This window comes from Rhinatrema bivittatum, chromosome 8, assembly GCF_901001135.1.
Source record: "Rhinatrema bivittatum chromosome 8, aRhiBiv1.1, whole genome shotgun sequence".
NCBI classification, from domain to species: Eukaryota; Metazoa; Chordata; class Amphibia; order Gymnophiona; family Rhinatrematidae; genus Rhinatrema; species Rhinatrema bivittatum.
Genome location: NC_042622.1, coordinates 213,604,460 through 213,624,396, shown reverse-complemented (window position 1 = coordinate 213,624,396; position 19,937 = coordinate 213,604,460). Strand labels below are relative to the sequence as shown.

Genomic DNA, 19,937 nt, shown 5'->3' with positions numbered 1-19,937 from the left:
GGGCCCCACCAGCAAAAGAAGACTCAGCGCTTCTCTAACAGGCCGATACAGTAAAGTGCGCTCTGGTGGAGCGCACTGTTAGCCCGCGTTTTCCACGTGCTATTTTTATCCCTTATACAGTAAGGGGTAATAGCACGTGGAAAACACACGGCCAACCCCCCCCCCCCCCCCCAAACTAATAGCGCCCGCAATATGCAAATGCATGTTGATGGGCCTATTAGTTATTCCCGCGCGATACAGAAAGTAAAATGTGCAGCCAAGCCGCACGTTTTACTTTCAGAAATTAACGCCTGTCAAAGGTAGGCATTAATTTCAGCCGGCACCGGGAAAGTGTACAGAAAAGCAGAAAAAACTGCTTTTCTGTACACCCTCCGACTTAATATCATGGCGATATTAAGTCGGAGGCCCCAAAATTTAAAAAAATCAGAAAGTAAAAAAAAAAAAAATTAAAAATCTGCCCACGGCCCATAAGTTGGAAGACAGACGCTCAATTTAGCCGGCATCCATTTTCCGAACCTATGGCTGTCAGTGGGTTCGAGAACCGATGCCGGTAAAACTGAGTGTCAGCTGTCAAACCCGCTGACAGCCGCCGCTTTTGTCAAAAAGGAGGCGCTAGGGATGCGCTAGTGTCCCTAGCGCCTCCTTTTACCGCAGGCCCTAATTTACATACCTGGGCTTTCTGAATCGCGCGCCCAGAAGAGTGGCCTGTGAGCGCATTGGGAGAGCGGGCGCTCGCCGGCTCTCCTGCGTGTTTTTCTGTATCGGCCCATATGGGAGTACATCGGCAGAACAAACCCCAACAGCCAACAAAGACCCAGAGCCGCCGAAGGAAGGATGCGTGAATGGAGGAGAGAGGGGAGGGTGCAAGGGTGGATTGGCCTATCGGGGCTTCAGGCATGTCCTGATGGGCCGATCCGGCCAATCACGTGGCTTGGTGATGGTCAGAGCAGCCCGTGCTCGTGGAGTCGCTGCAACCAACACCAGCAGCGAAGTAGCTCTTTTTTGAGAGCTGCAAACTCCCCCTTTGCTTGCTGTTGTTTGCTTTTCATTTTCACAGCAGCAACAGCAGCATGGGACTATTTACTTCCCGCTCTCCTTCCTAAACGGCATTGCGGCCGGCCGCATGGGCCTGGGTCCTGTACCCTACTCTCCTCAGGTGCCCCTCTCCCTGCTTCACCATGGCAGGAAGCACTGTCAGGCCTTCCCCATACTTCTCAGTCGTTGTCTCTTCCTTTGCCAGCGGGAGGCAGCCAGCAGATCTCCCACGCCACTGCCTCACCGCCAGCTGAAGGTCTTGCACTGCTGTCTGCTCCTAGACTCCCATTAAGCGTAGCCACGGCAAAAAAATAACTCTTACCCCAACCCCTCCTCCTCCCTCCCAGCATTGAGGCCTTTCAGCCGACATGATGGGCCACTTCCAGGACTATAAACAGGCAACCCAGCCTAGATCTCCCCTTATCAGTGTAAGAAAAGCGTTTTGTTTTTTTTAAATTCAGATGCCCAGGGAGTGAAAAGTGAGTGTATGTGAGCATGTGAGTGTAGGTGTGAGCTTGAGAGAGTGTGTGAAAGCAAGTATGCATATGTGTGAGCATTACAGAGAGTAGGGGATCCGGTGTGTATGTGTGAGAGCGTGTGTAGGCATCTCAGAGATCATGTGCTGGGACTGTGCATGTGCTGGGACCGTGCATGTGTGGGAGCTTGAGAAAGTTTTATATTTCAGAGAGCAGGCATTTATGGGAGCATGAAAGCGTGTGTGTGTATATGCAAGTGAGAGCCTGCAAGCAAGTGTGTATGAAAGTGAGCATGAAAGAGCCAGCGTGCATATGTCTGTTTGTGTGGGTTTGTGTGTATCAGTGTTTGAGAGTTAGCACATGAGAGGGAGGAGAAAGTTTGCCTGTCCCTGGTGCCGCTGCTGTGGATGCAGCCGGGCCCTACTCCCTCCTCTGCAGCCTGAAGCCGCTTTTGCTGTCGTCCATCGCAGTTCGTGGTAAGGACAGCCGCTAGGATCCTCTTCTCGACCTCCGCCGCCATCGGGCCGCTCCCGACGCCTGCCTGCTCTTCTTTCTTCATGGCCTAGAAGCCGCCGTTGTCCATGGTCCTGCTCCACTCCCTGGGCCCTCCTCTAGGCGCCGACGCATGCCTCTTCACTGAATTTAAAGGGCCAGTGGCGGGAAAAGCCCGCGGTCCCATCGGAAGTCCTTGTCAGTTCAATTTCCTGCTTCAGCCCTATATAAGGGCTCAGTTCCTGTTCCTCGGGGCCTTCGGATCAGACTCCATGGTCATCCATGTTCTTCTGTGCCGGTCCAGATCCTCTGTGGTCTTCACTTGTCTTGATGGCTCTTTGTTCCATGTTCCTGGTCTCCTCATCCTGATGTTCCTGGTCTTGTCCTCCAGAGCTCCTTCATCGCCTGTTCCATGCTCTGATGTTCCAAGTCCTGATGTTCCGTGATTCCACTCCTTCGTTGCCTGTTCCTAGCCCTTGATGTCCAGATGTCCTGATGTTCCGTGGTTCCGCTCCTAGAAAGTCTGATGTTCCAGATGTTCAGTGTTTCTGATGTCCTGGTCCTGATGTCCTTGTCATCGCCTCTGCAACCAGTTCCCAGATTCCTTGCATTCACCTTTCCTGGCATGCCACTGTCGTGGTCCGTGACCAGCCCATGGAGGGCTGTGTAGGGCTCTTCGTAGTACAAGGCCTTCTTCTTGTCTGCAGCGCAAACCTCCAAGAGACTATTGTTTTTAATGTTCCGAGTCTGGAATCCTGAGTCTTGAATCCTGTCCCGGTCCTTGGAGTCCCCTGCGCCTGCTTCCGTCCATGCCCAAGACTCTGCCAGAACCTGCTCCGTTTCATCGTGGTCCACAACCAGCCATAGGCGGCTGTGTAGGGCGCGCCCTGATGCAGGCCTCTACTGAATCTTCGTCATGTTCCAGTCTCAATTTCCACTTCCTCGTCTGGAGTCTGCTTCACGTTCAGCGTGGTCCATGATCAGCCATGGGCGGCTGTGTAGGGCGTGCTGCGATGCAGTTCTCACCCAGTACTTTTGTCTGAATCCTGAATCCTTGCCTGAGACCTTCTGAGTATCCTAAATCCTTGTCCAGGTCTCCTGAGTAACTTGAATCCTCGTCTGAGTCTCCAGAGTTCTAAGTCCTCATCTGGGTCCTTCCAAGTTCCAAGTTCTCATCTGGGTCCTTCCAAGTTCCAGGTCCTCGTCTGAGTCTTTCCAAGTTTCAAGTCTTCGTCTTGTTCCTGCCCTCAGCCTCCGTCTGGCCTCACGCACTCGTCGTTCCCAAGCGGCAGGTCCGGAAGGGCTTTCGAGTGGCCAGAGGGTTACTCTCGTGACCAGCATTGTGTTGCTAGGTCACACTGGTGCGTGTAGGTCCAGCAGAGGGCTGTTCCCACTTTGTTCCTGCTCTGAAGTTCCTTGCCTTAGTTCCAGCCCTGCTTGGTTCCTGCTCCGCCTGTGCTTGCATGCTCTCACCTCACACGGTGTGCCTTGGGGCTCCGCCCTGAGTCGTGCCGTGGTTCAGGGGCTCAAGCTCTCCCATGAGCTAGCGATCGCGACTGCATCAGGTTCAGGGGCTCACGCTCTCCCATGAGCTAGTGACCGCGTCTGCGTCAGGACAATAGCCCGCAGTCGTAACAACAACAATCTCATGGTGACTGGAATCAAAAGCTCCCAGGAATTGAAATCTGAGGAATTTTTAAAATCCTTATTAGTTTTAATTATTGGGTGTTATTTGATGTTGTAAAATATGTTGCTGTTGCTGAAATAAAATATTTCATTGGTATTCTGGAAATATTTAACACATTATATATATTTTTTTTGTATTTTATTTTATTTTTACAGAGAAAGTTTTTAATTGAACTCCAGAGAATAAAAATATTCTGTTCAGCTGCTTTGAAAGTATTTTTATTAATATAGATTTAGTAATATTGGTAATTTATATTTCCTGATTTTATTTTTTGATGTTTCTGTTTTTATATTGCTGCACTGCATACAGAATCTGGCTTGTTGTGCTTTCCAGTTCCGTTTTTCTGCACATTTCTATTTATACAGTTTATGGACTCTTTATTCTTTATTTATTTATTTATAGCAGCGATTGTTCGGTTGTATTATATTATATGTTATTAGACGCTTTGTTTTATGTTTCAATGTAACGCCTATGCTGCGATTGTTCTGTTGTATTGTAAACCGACACGATTTGTATATCATACAAGAATATCGGTATATAAGAATCCAAAATAAATAAATAAATATTTGGTAAGGGTCTTTCAGTGTTCTGCTGTGTGACTGAGATGGGGTATTCTGCTAGCGTGTAGTCTGTACAAGGATCTATAACAGCCTGGCTTGTTCTTTTTTCGTAATAAGAGGTGTATTGGTGTTTTAGGGCCTGGTGTAATATTTGCAGTGCTGCCTTTTTCATAGGTAGGGTTGTCACTGTTTGAAGTGCTGGCAGTTAATGCTGTTTTGGTATGGGAGGTTTACTATATTGTAACTGCAATTCAGTTTACTCATGGCTTTCTGAGGGTCAAGCCCACACCTAACATGCATTATAATACATCTAATGCCATATGGGTTCCAAGTGTCTTTTTTGCAGGCATTTCTGGTTGGCAGCACTGCAGGGCATATAAATATAATATACATATTATGATATTTTTACCTCAAAAAATGTACTTTGAATGTCCTTTTCCATGTAAAATCTTTTGTTATAAATTCATAACTTGTAATTGTGTGATGTGAGGTAGCAGAATGTGGGGGGAGGGGTACAAGGCTGTAAGGTTCACCTAGGGCACTTAATACCCTTGCACCAGCCCTGCTGCACTGGCTTTCCATGTGGGAAAGCAGGATTCTTTCTGGAGCTGTGCTGCTTTGGGTCAGTGGCTCTCCCGTCTTGGCCAGGGCTTCATTTTTCACTTTTTAAAGCCCTGGAGGAACAGCAAGGATCACTTCTCGTTCTCTTTCCACTGGAGTAGGAAGGCAGAACAGAGCCTGGGGAATCATAAAAGCAGCAGGCCGTGCAGCACGCAATCAGTGGCAATGCCCTGGGGGGAAGGGGGCATGGAGAAGTGGCAAAGGGACAGGGTGAGCCAGAAGAAAGAGCCGGTGCAGGGGTGGGGAGACTTCTGACTGAGGTGGCTGGGATGAGCTCTGAGAGGGGGGGGGGGGGGCAGCTGGCTGTGGAACCACTGAAGCTCCTGGAGAGTGGGGGTGGATGGAAAGGTAGGAATGGGAAAGAGAGGGGACGCTGCAGGCAAAGGGGAGGGGGGGTGAGGGAGAGCACCATTTCATGCCTCGCCTCAGGCAGCAGATTGCCCTGAGCCGCCTCTGGTCAGCTCCTCACAACAGATGTGATCCAATGCTCAATAAGTATAAAGTTAAAAGATCATAAAACTCATTCCATGTAGATCTTGTGTTAAGTACTAGATCAATGAGAAAAGTGAAAGGTCATTGCACTAATTGCATGGTCTATAGAGCCCTGAATATTTTGTGCCTGCATGTTCCTTGACATTATTCTCTCCCTGACATGGATCTGATCATTAGAGAATAGACATGAACAAGCACAGTGAATGACAGTGAGCTTATATGATGGCTGGCAGGGGGCACATGCTACTAGGGATGAAAGAATCCTGAACGTGGCCTCGTGGCGTGGGATTTTCCGGGAAGTGTAAGTGAAGCAGCAGGAGGTTGGCACGTCGGCCCCAGCTGTACGGGACTGAAAGGGCAGACAATCGGTGAGTGGAAGATTCTTGCAAAGAAATGGCAAAAACAATGTCTCTGCTACAGAATCTGCTTTTGGCCGGCACAATTACGCCGGCAGTTGGCGCCAACACCAACAGCAGTATTTTTTATTAGAACAGTTATATTGCCGAGTGCAGATTGATGCCGCATTATTGTGAGAGCTGCAGGCTTGGCAGCAGCATCCAGAATAAGAACCGCCGAACTCTGCTTCCAAGATAGCTGGGGCTCAAAGGCGTAGTTGGATTACAGGGGCTCACGTCCTTGTTCCCAGAAAGCAGATACCCAGAGAGACCATTTCCGTTCAAACAGGAGGCCTCGGGACTCAGCGGCTGCAAAGAGAAACTCGCAGCAGAAAACGGCGAGGAGGAGGCAGAGAGCAGTCAGACTGGGCTTCATGTTGCTGTGGTGGGGAGGATGACTTCAGTCACTTCTAGCTCCTTCTCTTCTGCTGAGCTCCCTGTCTCTTCCAGCCTCTATTTATGGGGTGGAGGCCACCCAGATCATTCTTTCAGTTTGGGGATTTTGGAGAGATGTTCTGTGCATGTGGAAATTCTGCTGGTACAAGTTTAGCAGCCCAGGAAGTAAGAGAGAGAGGGTGAAACCCTTGCAAGTTCCGTTTCACTGCTGCTAAAGGGGTCGCTAAAGAAATGACCCCATGGAGAGAGGATGTGATGATTCGACTCAGCTATTTCTGGCAGTTTCCCTTTTAAGATCTTGTTTTTTCATGTGACTGCATTTACATAAGTTTAAAGACATCACGGGGGTCAGGGAATGTATTTTTCCCAATCTAAAAGAGTTATAAGCGATCAATTTTTAAAAGGTTTCACTGGCTAACTTTCCACATTTAGGGGCGGATTTTCAAAGGGTTACACGCGTATCTTACGCGCGTAACCCCGAATACCCGCTCCTGCGTGTGCCGAGCCTATTTTGCATAGGCTTGGCGATGCGCGCAAGCCCCGGGACGCGAGTATGTCCCGGGGCTTGAAAAAGGGGGCACGGCGGTCCAGGGGTGGGGTGGGGCCGGAGCCTCCAGGCATAGTGGCCATTTGCTGCTGTGCCCGGGATCGCAGGCCGGCCATCAGCCGGCGCGCGCAACCTACGCCTGCCCAGAGGCAGGCACAACTTAGAAGTTAAAGGTAAGAGGGGAGTTTTAGGGAGGGCTGGGGGGCGGGTTAGGGAGGGGAAGGTGGGGAAGGCGGAAGGAAAGTTCCCTTTGAGGCCGCTCCAATTTCGGAGCGGCCTCAGAGGGAACAGAGGAAGGCTGCGCGGCTCGGCGCGCGCAAGTTGCACAATTGTGCACCCCCTTGCGCGTGCCGACCCTGGATTTTGCAACATGCGGGCACAAATCTATACCCGCGCACAATTCTTTAAATCCGGCCCATAGTCACATGTAATCAACGTAATTCACTCACAAATGGCTGACTGACCCAGAACAAATCCTCGCAATGTAGCGACCAGGAGTAGAAGATCAGTGACAAACAGGGATTCTTTATTATCACACAAAGCTGTAAAAGTAAAGCCCAACTCAGGCCGAGTTTCGCTTTTGTACCGAGCTGCTTCAGGGGCTATTATAAATATGAATGTAAAAATAAATCATGTACATTATACATATATAAAAACATGTAAAAGCATAAAAAGCTTACTTACATTCCACAAAAATGTAAATAATAAACATAAATCATAAAAACATAAATAAAAATCAATTTTAAATGGATTTACTAATAAATAAGTAAATAAACAACCAAGACAAAAATGTATTGAAATCAAAGGAGATGCACACATAAGAAGGTGATACAAGATATGTAGTGACTGCAACAATAGGTTCTGGATAAATGAGTGGGTGACAGCTGAACTTAGCAAAAAAAAATGGGGTTATACCTGTGATGTGCCTGATTTTCTAAAGGATGTCTCTTTGGCCTGGATTCATCATTCTTCGCAGAGTCGGGGCGGCGCAGGGGCAGATGCCTCGAAGACGTCGCTGACGGCAAAAAGGTAAGGGCCCTTTTTGCCGCCAGTTTTGCGCCCAATAGCACCACCTTTTACGATGGCGCTATTGGGTCCGAAAGCCGGCAGCAATAGCACCACGGAAGTGCATGTTGATGGGCCTATTAGTTATTCCCGCGTGATTCAGAAAGTAAAATGTGCAGCCAAGCCGCTCATTTTCATTTCGGCCGGCACCGGGGAAGTGTACAGAGAAGCAGAAAAATCTGCTTCTGCCGGCCGAAATTAGCGATATTAAGTCGGAGGCCCCAAAAATAAAAATAAATTAAAAATCTTCCCGCGGCCTGCGGGTTGGAAGACAGATGCTCAATTATGTCGGCATCCGTTTTCCAAACCCGTGGCTGTCAGCGGGTTCAAGAACTGACACCGGTAAAATTGAGCGTCCGTCTTCCAACCCGCAGGCCGTGGGAAGATTTAAATTTTTTTTTTATTTGTAATTTTTGAAACCCGCTGACAGTGGCCGCTCCTTTTACCGCGGGTCCTCATTTGCATGCGGGCCGATACTAAATCGTGCACACAGGAGAGTGGCCTGTGCGCGTTTCGGAAGAGCGGGCGCTCGCCGGCTCTCTCGCACTTTTTTCTTTATCGGCCCCTTTTTTTTTGCTCCCCCCACCTTTCCCTCCCTTCCCCTATCTAACCCACCCCCCAGCCCTACCTAAATCCCCCCTCCCCCACCTTATCTGCCTCTGGCAGGCGCATCTTGCATGCGCCGGCTCGCCATCCCCGGCCCAGGCCACTGTGCCGGAGGATTTGGCACCGTCCCCGAACTGCCACCATGCCCACGGACCCACTCCCGGGCCGCCCCTGGACCGCCCATTTTTGAAAGCCCTGGGACATATGCACATCCCGAGGCTTGTGTGCGCCGCCGAGCCTATGCAAAATAGGCTCGGTGCGCACAGGGGTAGATTTTCGGGGGTTACGCGTGTATCTTATGCGTGTAACCCTTTGAAAATCTACCCCTTAATACTTTTGCTCAGAACTACATTTTCTTAAATGGGAATTGCTGATACAACCAACTCACAATATGAAATAACTGTATTCCCACAATTCAACAACCATCTTATAGACGCATGATTTTGACCGTCATAATAGGCATCAACGTATAGTACTGTTTGACTTTATTACTCTGCCTTATATATAATCATAGGTCAGTCCAAAGTATTTTTTAAATTTTTATAATATTGCAAAATGTGACATCCTCCACCTTTTAAAATAGCAATACTGTTCTTCAGTCATTCATTTGTGTAATTACACTAGAACTTGACTTATCTTTGCTTTGTAGAATTCATTTCTCGCCCATCAATTTTCAAGGTAACGGTACCAATGCCCGACACGGGGCCGTGTTTCAGACAGCAAATGATGATGCCTATTATGTCGGTCAAAATCATGCGTCTAGAAGATGGTTGTTGAATTGTGGGAATTCAGTTGTTATTTCATATTGTGAGTATCGGGATTCTGTAACCATTAATGGACGCTCTCTGCGTCAACTAGCCAAGTTATAAAAAAAATATATAAAAAAAGAGAAATATTAATGTATCTTCTGAAAGGTTTAACGAGTTCACTTACGCATGAAACGGCAAGCAAAATTGAACTTCTAGTTTTTAATCGATTCATGCGTAAATGCACTCGTTAAATGTTGAAAGCATCTTCACTGTGCCGCATGGAGGTTCTAGGTACATTCCCGCTGGTGCAGCGCAGTAGTCGCTGACCTCCATGGAGAGGTTTCTCAATAAGAAACACCCAAAAATGTTCTCTTATTTTTACCCTTTAGTCCCTCCTGTTTCTCTAGTAGATAGTTATCTCATAATATAGTTATATATTGTTTTAAAATTTTCTCCTATAAATTAGTATGGGCACGGTATATTCAATATGTGAGCAGAATTTAATGCAATACAAGCCCATGCATTTTGTGTCACCTTTCCCTTTGATCATAATAGCGGTTTCCTCTATATTAGAGAATGTAAGCACAGCAGTATCACTTTTTCAAAACCATAAGAAGTTTTAAGCACTAAGGCATTTGCATGTTGCGGGCGCTATTAGTTTCGGGGGGGTTGGCCACGCGTTTTTGACGCACTATTACCCCTTATTGTATAAGGGGTAAAAATAGTGCGTCAAAAACGCTAGGGACACTAGAGCGTCCCTAGCACCTCCTTTTGGATCGGAGCGGCGGCTGTCAGCGGGTTTGACAGCCGATGCTCAATTTTGCCGGCATCGGTTCTCGAGCCCGCTGACAGCCACAGGCTCGGAAACTGGACGCCGGCAAAATTGAGCGTCCGGTTTTTGACCCGACAGCCGCGGGCCGACTTCAAATTTTTTTTTTGTTTTTGTTTTACTTTTTTTACCCTTCGGGACCTCCGACTTAATATCGCCATGATATTAAGTCTGAGGGTGCACAGAAAAGCAGTTTTTACTGCTTTTCTGTGCACTTTCCCGGTGCCCGAAGAAATTAACGCCTACCTTTGGGTAGGAGCTAATTTCTGAAAGCAATTAGCTTCTGCACATTTTGTTTTCTGAATCGCGCGGGGAATACCTAATAGGGCCATCAACATGCATTTGCATGTTGCGGGCGCTATTAGGTTCGGGGGATTGGACGTGCATTTTCGGCCCCTTACTGAATAAGGGGTATCGTTAGCGTGTCGAAAATGCGCGTCCAATGGCGGGTTAACAGTGCGCTCCGTTGGAGCGCACTGTACTGTATCGGCCCAAAAATGCATTGATCTAAGTTAGATCAGGATTCCATAATTAAAGCCACACAAAGGGGAAAAAACAGGACTGTCAGCCCACCCATTAGATGATGGATCTCTGTTCATAATGACATTAAGACTGCAAAAGAGATGTTCAAAGAAATAAACAAGAAATGAGGATATTGAAAAGTAGTTTTTATTTTCCAAGAAATATATTACTCTTTTTTTAAAAAGCTCTCATCACAATCTCCAACACTATATAACAATATTATATCATTATATTATATCACCAATATCCAATACTGTTCTAGAATGTCAAATATATACAAAGACAGTGCAATATATTAACTATAGATTAAAAAATATGTTAAATAATTAAGAAGTATTCAAGTATCAAATACAAATTTGCCATACAAAAAATAGCATCTACCTTGTTTACCCTGGGCAATACTCAGTAAGGATTTTTCTCATAAACTAAAAGCACAGAGAGCATTCTTTAGTGAACTCTAGGCAAACTTCCCACACAGTGTGACCTGTCTAACAATAAACCATCATTCAAGAAATAAATTGTATTAAATATTCATTTCTAGAAGGAGTTTTGTGTATCACCTTAGCTCAATTCCAAATCCTACCAGTATTTTAGTATTACTACTTCTTGCTTCTTTAGCAGGAAATTAGGTCATCGGTGATGGATGGCTTAATTTCCTGAGACACAATCAGAACAACTGATTGCATTTTTTTTCTGGAGTCATTCCACAGTCCCCCATCACCCAGTACTGCTTGCATCGCTCTGCTTTCGCAAGTTCTGGCACTGGCGGCAGCTCCATGGCCCCTTCAGTGTAATTCCAAGTCAGTCACATAATTGTCAACCCACTCCTCTTCAGGATTGGCACAGACCTCACGACCTTTTCTGGTGATAAATCTGAGAAGATAAGATAACAAACTGATTAGGAGCTGTGAGTACCAGTAAAGGACTACAGAACCGAGAATAACAGAGACCAAGAGAAAAGCTGCCATCTAATATTATAGCCAGACACATCACTGTGGCGCCAAGAATAACAGAAGCTAATGGAAGATACTCCCTAACCTTCTCTTCTTCACATCTATCTGAATTCCAGCTTGCCTCCACCCTCCTCTTTCTCTCTGATCACCTCCTCCCTGATACAATCAAGCAGTTAACCGTTTCCCTCTCCACTTTGATTTTTCTTTTTACTCCATGTTGTTGGTCTTATGTTTACTTTCCACAGAGAATTTTACGACTTCTAACGGACCACCTTGAACAATGAGCTTGCGTTTCTGATGCTGTTCTTCTGGGTTTTCTCTTCTACTGTCAGGTCCTGATGTGCTTAATGGTTTTTTTCCGGTTAGTTGTCTGTGATGACTCTTTTTTTTTCCCTCTTGTACACCTCACTTTCAATGGTATAATTCTTGGCTTCTTCACTGACCCAAACCAGTAATCTTACAGATTGTAACCCTATCCCTTGATCATGACTTGTGTCATCTTGTATCTGGATGCCTCTAAGACTGAAACCCTTTACCTGTGCAACAAACTCCTCAATAACTCTCATTTCTATCCCTCTGTCTCCTTTCTTTACTCTAATCTCATCCTCCCCTTCTCTGGCAATAATCTCGGTATTGTATTGATTCGGAGCTAGTACTTCCATCATCTTTCTAAATCTTTCTGACCACTGCCTCCTTGTCTCGTTCAGAGTTCAGTTGCAAACTGAAAGCTAATGTTTTCTAAGCCATCCATACTTCTGCTTTTGCCTACATCGCTCACTTTCATTCTGTCCATAACCCTCTGCTCCCTCTGCGCGTCTAACTCCAGTCATGTCTTTGTGCCAACAAATAATGTATACACGGCTGGTGGCAGGTCTGTCTCTATTGCTGTACGCTTTCTGTGATTATTGATGGCAGAAAACTCCGCTAACCTGCTGACAGGCACTAATGTATTTTATTTCTCTGTGCTTTGATTGCCTACTTTTATGAGATCGATTTTGGAATTACCCAGACAAAAAAAAATGACATTTCAAAATTCCCACCCTCCTTCCCCTACTTCCTGATTCAGACAGTGAGTCTGGGTAACTCACTGCCAAAAATGTAGCTGGGTACGAAGAGCAGGGCTGGAAGCATTCTCTGGGCAAGAGTAAACTTCCAAACTTTAGCTGGTGTCCACTACGCAGGCAACTCTAGTCAGAAGAATACCAAAGGTAACTTTTAGCCACCTATTTTCAGCAGAACACGCCTCTAGGTATGTCCTGCTGATTGTGCGGGCAAAGGGTGACTGTCAGGCTCACTGGCTCACTGAGTATTTATTTCCCCCTATAAAAACAATTTTCTAAACCTACTTACCCGGATAAATACCACTTTGCTTTCTGAAGATTGCCCAACCCTTAACCTGACTAAGATTCCCCGGCACGTGCGCTTACAGTAGGGTTACAGGGAGGCGTTTTAGATTCGTGCGTCCAGCAGGATAAGAAAATAGCCCCAGACATTGCATTTTCAGATGAACACACGTGATTTCAGGTCAAAATGTAGAGCACAAGAAAAGCAAATTCAAAGTCCATGGCCCAGTTATACCCAAGGGACATTTCCAAAGGGAAGGCACCCATGGACCTCGCACTTAGGAAGGCTGTTTTGAATACTGCCCCCTATGAAGGCAATTTCCAAAGCCATTCACACAGGTAACTAGTGATTTCTGGGTGTAAACTGGCTGTCTGAAAATGTCCCTCTTTCGACGTGGTTACAAGGATGCACCCTCTTCCACAACCCTCGTACTTTTATCCTCACTGAGAGGAGACATTCCTGCAGTCTTGTTTAGGTCGGGGGGGGGGGGGGGGTAATAGCGCAAATAGATTGCATTGTCAACTCTACGATTGCTTTTTTCCATGGAAAAAGCTCCTGTACAAAAAACAGGTGCCAGTGTCTGTAGGTACTTTCTACCTGACACTGCTTGCCCAGTGCACCACAAGTTTGAGATATAGAGCTTCCTGCTATTCTACTTCTGAGCAAGAACCACAAATAGCTCTGCCAATGCACCTCAAGCCTGCACTGTAGCACCTCCTCCTTTCTAGCACTGAAATCCTGCACAAGGTTTTACTGCCTGCAGGAACCTCTACTATTCCAGGATGGAGACCCACAAACACCTCTGCCAAAGCACCACAGCCCTGACCTGCTGCACCCCGTGTGTTCTAATCTTAGCTTGAGTCAGCTCTACCTAGAGATTGTATTTGATGGTTTAGCAATATGGTCCAATGCTCAATAAGTATAAGGTTAAGAGATCACAAAACTCATTTCATGTGGACCTTGTGTTAAGTCTCAGATCGATGAAAGGTGAAAGCTCATTCCACTGACTGCATGGTCTGTAGAACCCTGATTATCTATGTGCGCTTTTATGTTCTGTGAAATTTTTCTCTCCCTGACATGACTCAAATAAACAGAGAATAAAAATGAACATGCTCCATATCCAGTTACTGTCCAGATAACTAACCCCTAGATTCATCAAAATGCTACAATAACACATGGATAATGCCCGTAGTAAGAAAAAGAGGGATCTTTAGGGTAATTTTACAATTACCACACACTTTGCAGAGAGAGAGGACTATTTATAAGGCCTTCCTATTAGTCAACTATCTTTAAAGGAGGGCCAGCTAATAGTTCCAGGTAAGGTGTTGGTGGTGGTTTAGGATTTAGAGGCCAGTTTTACAGGCAGAGTGAGACGCACGGACAGCACAGTACTCTTTAGTGAAGATTTGACGTCATTTGGAGTGAGGAAAGTCTCACAAAGATGATATTTCTGCAATGTTCTTTCACCCTAGCTTGATGGACTCTGTAACAGGGTACTATCAAGCTAGGGTGAGAGAACATAGTAGAATTCTCATCTTTGTGAGACTTTCCTCACTCCAAATGACGTCAAATCTTCACCAAGGAGTACTGTGACGTTCGTACATCTCACTCTGCATGTAAAACTGGCCCCTAAACCACCACCAACACTTCACCTCAAGCTACAGCTGGCCCTTCTATAGAGATAGTTGAATACGGAGAAGGCCTCCCCAGAGGTTCTCTCGTTCTCTCTCTCATTTCCAATCTTTAGCTTAACACCAGAAAAAAGGTGTAATTTCTGGCATTACACAGTGTGATATTGCTCCTCATTTTAATTACTCCTGCCCCTTCAAAAAATTTGCTTTCACACCATGCAGTAACACGATTATCGCGTCCATTAATGCCATATTGCATTTTAATGAATGATCCTGATAGTTAACCGGATAAACATCTGGCTAACTTTGGAGGTATATTCCATAGTGCAGCTGCTCTGAATACTGGAGTTGAACTGCTCCTCAAAACACCCCCAGACTGTCCCTAAGTTATCTGGCTAAAGTTTAGGAAGCTAGTAAGAAACCCAGCTAAAATATAGCCAGCTAAGGGGCATATTTACTAAAGGTTTTTTCCCATTCTGTTTCTATGGGGAAACTGCTTAGTAAATCACCCCCTAAGTGCCCAAATATTCATTTAGCTGAATAACCTCTGAATTATTCATCTAAATGCTTCTGAATGTGGACCTCAGCATGTACAGTGAGTGACAGTGAGCTTACATGATGGCTGGCTGGGGGCACATGCTGCTAGTGATGAAATAATCCTGAACGTGGCTCCGTGGGATTTTCCGGGCAGTGTAACTGAAGCAGCAGGAGGTTGGGATGTCAGCTCCAGCTGCAAGAGATTGAAAGGGCAGGCAGTGAGTGAGCGGCAGAGAGAATTGACAAAACAGCATTTTTAACAGAATTTGCTTTTGGCCGGCATAACTACACCTCCACTTATGGGTGGAAGTAACAATTTCATCGCATTTGGGTCCTGCACACTTTACTTTTCTAGTTCTCCTGAATTATAGTTCTATTCTTTGATACCGAAACCCTGCAACTGTTCACCATTATTCTAAATTGCAGCAGCACCCCCTACACATTCCAGACATTGGAGCTTAACACCAACAGCAGTATTTTTTATTAGAACAGTTATATTGCTGAGTGCAGATTGATGCCGCATTATTGCGAGAGCAGCAGGCTGGGGGGCATCATCCAGGATAAGAACCGCCAAACTCTGCTTCCAAGATAGCTGGGGCTCAAAGGTATAGTTGGATTAGAGGGGCTCACGACCTTGTTCCCAGAGTCCAGATACCCAGAGAGATCATTTCTATGCAAAGAAGAGGAATCGGGACTCACCTGGAGCAGAGAGAACCTCGGAGCAGAAGGCAGCGAGGAGAAGGGCGCAGAGAGCAGTCAGACCGGGTTTCATGTTGCTGTGGTGGTGAGGATGGCCTCCAAGAACAGAAGTGAAGCTGGGACTGGTTCAGTCACTTCTAGCTCCTTCTCTTCTGCTGCTCTCCCTCTGTCTTCCAGCCTCTATTTATGGGGAGGACTACCCTGGTTCTTGCAGTTTGGGGAATTCGGAGAAATGACGAGTACAGTGGAAAAATCTCTATTCTGTAATGTAGAAATTCTGCTGGCACAACAAAACCTCAAATTTAGCAGCCCAGGAAGTAAGAGAGGGAGGGGTGAAACACAAGTTCCGTTTCACTGCTGCCAAGGGGTCGCTAAAGAAATCACCCAATGGAGACAGGATGCGATGATTCCACTCAGCTATTTCTGGCAGTTTCTCCTTGCAAGAAAAAGCCGGGTTTCCCTTTCATGATCTTGAAGATTTTTCATGTAGCCAGTTAAACCTCAACTAGATAAGTTATAATGAGCCAGGAAAGGTTCCCACCAATCTAAAAGATGTAGGGATCAATTTTTACAAATATTTAATGGCTAATTTTGGCATTTAATAAATTTAAGATATATAATGCATAAAAAAAGAGAGTGATTCAACCATAAGGAAAAACAATCTCTGTTTAAAACTTCTTTTTTTTTTTTTAGAGCTCACCCTCAAGAGAATGGGAAATAAAAAATAGGAAGAGACCTGAGGCCCAGCGAGGTGGAAAAGCAAGCCAAGACACCTTGCTGACCCAGAACGTAATCACTGATCTAAAAACCTCCTGGTTTTCAATTTTTAGTTGTATATTTTTATTTTAACTTGTTTCTTTTAATAATTATTTTGGAAAATAGGCTCATATGCTGGTCCATCATGTTACAAATGGGTGCAAAGAAACCTGGTCAGATTTGATCAATTATCTCTAGGAAAATTATCAGTTGAATCTAACCCCCTAAGTTTTCAGCTGAAAATTCACCTAAATCTAGCTGGTGAAAGTTAAGCCCCTTAGATTTAGGGCTGCCATTTGCATGACCTACATTTAGTCGATTACTGCCGATAATGAGGGATAACCTGGTTTAAGTCCTAAGCCCACCTGGGAACACCTCTAGAGCAGAGGTTTAACTGGCTAATTTTCAAAATAAACCATGTGATTTAAAAAAAAAAAATCTCTTTCTAAAATGTATTTTCTCTTTAGAGAGCTCTTCCTCAAGACACTGGGAAATATTAAAAGGAGGAAAAGACCTCAGACACAGCATGGTGGGAAGGCAAGCGAATATACCTTGCTGACCCAGAATGTAATCATTGGTCTAAAATGCACCTGATTTTCAATTTTTGTCTTTAGGGGTTTATGCATTAAGCTGCAAAAAGTGATTAACAGCATTTATTGCACTTACCGCAAAACACTCCTTATTTATTCAGCTGGCCTACAGCTTCCGAGAAGTTACTTCACAACTTGGAATGAGTCCAGAGACGGGATGAATGACTAATACCATATTTTTCTATTTTTTTTTTCCTGAGGGGAAATAAACAAAGCATTGTAATTATTCAAGCTGAACTAGAAGAAAACAGAGGTCATTTTGTGTTTGCTTTGTAGCTGTTTGTTGTTATGTGCTATAATACCCTCTTCCCCCACTCAAAAGCAGACTCCAAGGGATGTTCACTTTGCATTATGACAATTTTATTTATTTATTTGAAAAACTTATATTCCACACATGTTCATGTATTCAAGATGGATAACAAGTAATACGGTCATAAAAATCATAGCATGACAACAAGTATGATATAGTATATCAAATATATAATAGGAGTATATTAGCTTAACTAAAACTAGAACTTTATAAATGAAATATTCATGGTAGACAGTGTCTTATAGTCTGGGGACAATTGCCTTAAGAATACCTCATCTGTGAACTAAGAGGCTAACTTTCAAACAAAAGTGCACAGTGGCACAGTAGCACAGTGGCACAGTGGCATATACACGTGTCTATGGCTACTAGTATTTTATAATCTGCACGCATAATATATTTGCGTTTCATAAAATACGCGTATCTCTGCCCCACAACATACACGCTTATGTAGGCTTACTCATGAACATGCAATGCATGGAAACCACATACATCAATGCCTTGCACCTCCATACTTCGCCTACCTGTTTTAAAAACATGCACATGTATAATTTATGTGCGAAAGTAAAATAGTACTTACTAGTGTAAGTCCCAATTTACGCATGTAAGTTGGCCAGTTTTAAAATATGAGCATGTAAATGAAATTAACCGGTTTATCAATTAGTCTACCAGTCCATCCAGTCTTTCTCCAGGTCATTGAGATCTTCCTGGTTCTTCAGCCTGAACACCCCCTAGTTCATCTAGATTTCCCACTACACAATAAACACATTAAATATCACTTATGCCAGATGATTAGCAGGTGTAAAAATCTGCGAGTACATTGGTACATGCATAAGTGTTGGCCCCTCCCTGGAATGCCCCTAGAGCAACCCTTTTTAATGCCGCATATATGTATGTGAGAAAGTGAAAATGCGCATATTTTTTACTTTTATAAAATATGGAATTTGCAAGTAGATGCTATCTATGTACGTATATGCTAATTTTTATGCACGTAAAAATTTTGAAAATCCACTCCATATTATGCATGCGTCACCCCTGTCGCGACTTTTTCCTGGGCACAGGGATTCATCGGGAGGGTCAAGAGCCATCACGGCACCCATGCGTACTGGGGTTCTTCCCACACAGGGGGGGAGAGAGGAAATCCTTCAAGGCCCTTAGGATTTTAACTAGTCAGAATACCCAAAAAAATCACCACACTGAACACTGAAGCAGTTATTCCAAGAATAAAGTTCTTTATTGGTCATTAATAGCAGGCAAAGAAAATCACACAAGTGATACATTAATGCTTAGTGCACCAAACAGTTCAGATAAAAAGACAGAAAGCACAAAAACTCAGTCTCTTACATTAACACATTCTTGGCAGGTAAGCTCCCAAGGTCAGGAACCCTCCTTTCCTGGCTCTCTCCTGGCTCTGGATGCAACAGCTTCTCCTTCTCTCTGGAATTTGTCTCACTTCAAAAAATGTTGTCAGTCAGCAACTCTTCAGGATCTTCCTCTGTTAGGCAGTCTTCTTTCTGACTCGTACAAAGGACAATCCTCTTTTTGTCTAGCTTGAAAGCACTGTCACTGGAATGAGGAGTAGTTTGGCCATATAGCTCTCTTCCTTGAGGCCACCACTTATATTCATCAAAACCCTAAGTAATTCACTCTCTGGAGCACCAAGACACTTCTATCCACTCCCGGAAGCTTACAGCACCGAGACTTTTGGCCCCAGCCACCTTGCCAGGATCAGGCCATTCTTTTCAGCTGTGTTGAGCAAACCTGGGAACTCTCCGGACTTCGCCCAGAGATTCTGGAATTCTAAACAACATGGGAAAACGCCGGGTGGGCTGAGGAAGCTCTCGGGGTGGCCCAGGTGAGTTCTTCCAGGCCGCATGGGCGGGAATGAAGAGGAGATGAATCAGTCACAGCCAGAAAAAAAGAAGAACATTTCACAGAACTCATGACACTGGTGACATCACTTCTTTACAAAATGATCTTCTCCTTGTTCCTGGAACTGCAAAAGTAGAACTCGGGGTCCTGATATGAAACTCCAAGGATATAGACTCAAGAACAATGTCAGGCAATATTTTGTCATAGAAAGGGTGCTTGTTGCCTGGAATGGCCTCCCAGAAGAGGTGATGGAGAAGAAAATGGTAACAAAATTCAGCCAAAACAGCAGTGAAATTACTGCATTGTGTCTTAAAAAAGGCATGGGGATAACTTGCTCAGAGCAGCTGTTACGACCCTAAACAGAAGGCATGAAGTAACATGCATGGAGCAGCAGTAATGCCCCTAAACAGAAGGCATGGAGTAACATGCGTGGAGCAGCAGTAATGCCCCTAAACAGAAGGCATGGAGTAACATGCGAGGAGCAGCAGTAATGCTCCTAAACAGAAGGCATGGAGTAACACGCGTGGAGCAGCAGTAATGCCCCTCAACAGAAGGCATGGAGTAACATGCGTGGAGCAGCAGTAATACCCCTAAACAGAAGGCATGAAGTAACATGCGTGGAGCTGCAGTAATGCCCCTAAACAGAATGCATGGAGTAACATGCATGGAGCAGCAGATATGCTCCTAAACAGAAGGCATGGAGTAACATGCATGGAGCAGCAGTAATGCCCCTAAACAGAAGGCATGGAGTAACATACATGGAGCAGCAGATATGC

The 19,937-nt window shown here is 45.1% G+C and overlaps 1 protein-coding gene across 1 annotated transcript; it reads right to left on the bottom strand.

The window, feature by feature from the left end:
• Positions 1-10,614: 10,614 nt before the first annotated feature.
• LOC115097956 (C-C motif chemokine 4-like) lies at positions 10,615-15,878 on the bottom strand. The gene is made up of 3 exons (XM_029614147.1): positions 15,637-15,878; positions 15,016-15,130; positions 10,615-11,345 (listed from the first exon to the last, which is right to left on the bottom strand). The coding sequence occupies exons 1-3, from the start codon at positions 15,707-15,709 to the stop codon at positions 11,258-11,260; spliced, it is 276 nt and encodes a 91-aa protein (XP_029470007.1). The 5' UTR covers positions 15,710-15,878; the 3' UTR covers positions 10,615-11,257.
• Between the last annotated feature and the right edge of the window lie 4,059 nt (positions 15,879-19,937).

Coding starts and splice junctions, on each gene's coding strand:
- LOC115097956 (XM_029614147.1), bottom strand. CDS start 15,709: ATGAAACCCGGTCTGACTGCTCTCTGCGCCCTTCTCCTCGCTGCCTTC. Junction 15,131..15,636: donor CGAGGTTCTCTCTGCTCCAG/GTGAGTCCCGAT, acceptor AATCTCTTGCAG/CTGGAGCTGACATCCCAACC. Junction 11,346..15,015: donor TGCCCCCAGCCAGCCATCAT/GTAAGCTCACTG, acceptor TTATCTTCTCAG/ATTTATCACCAGAAAAGGTC.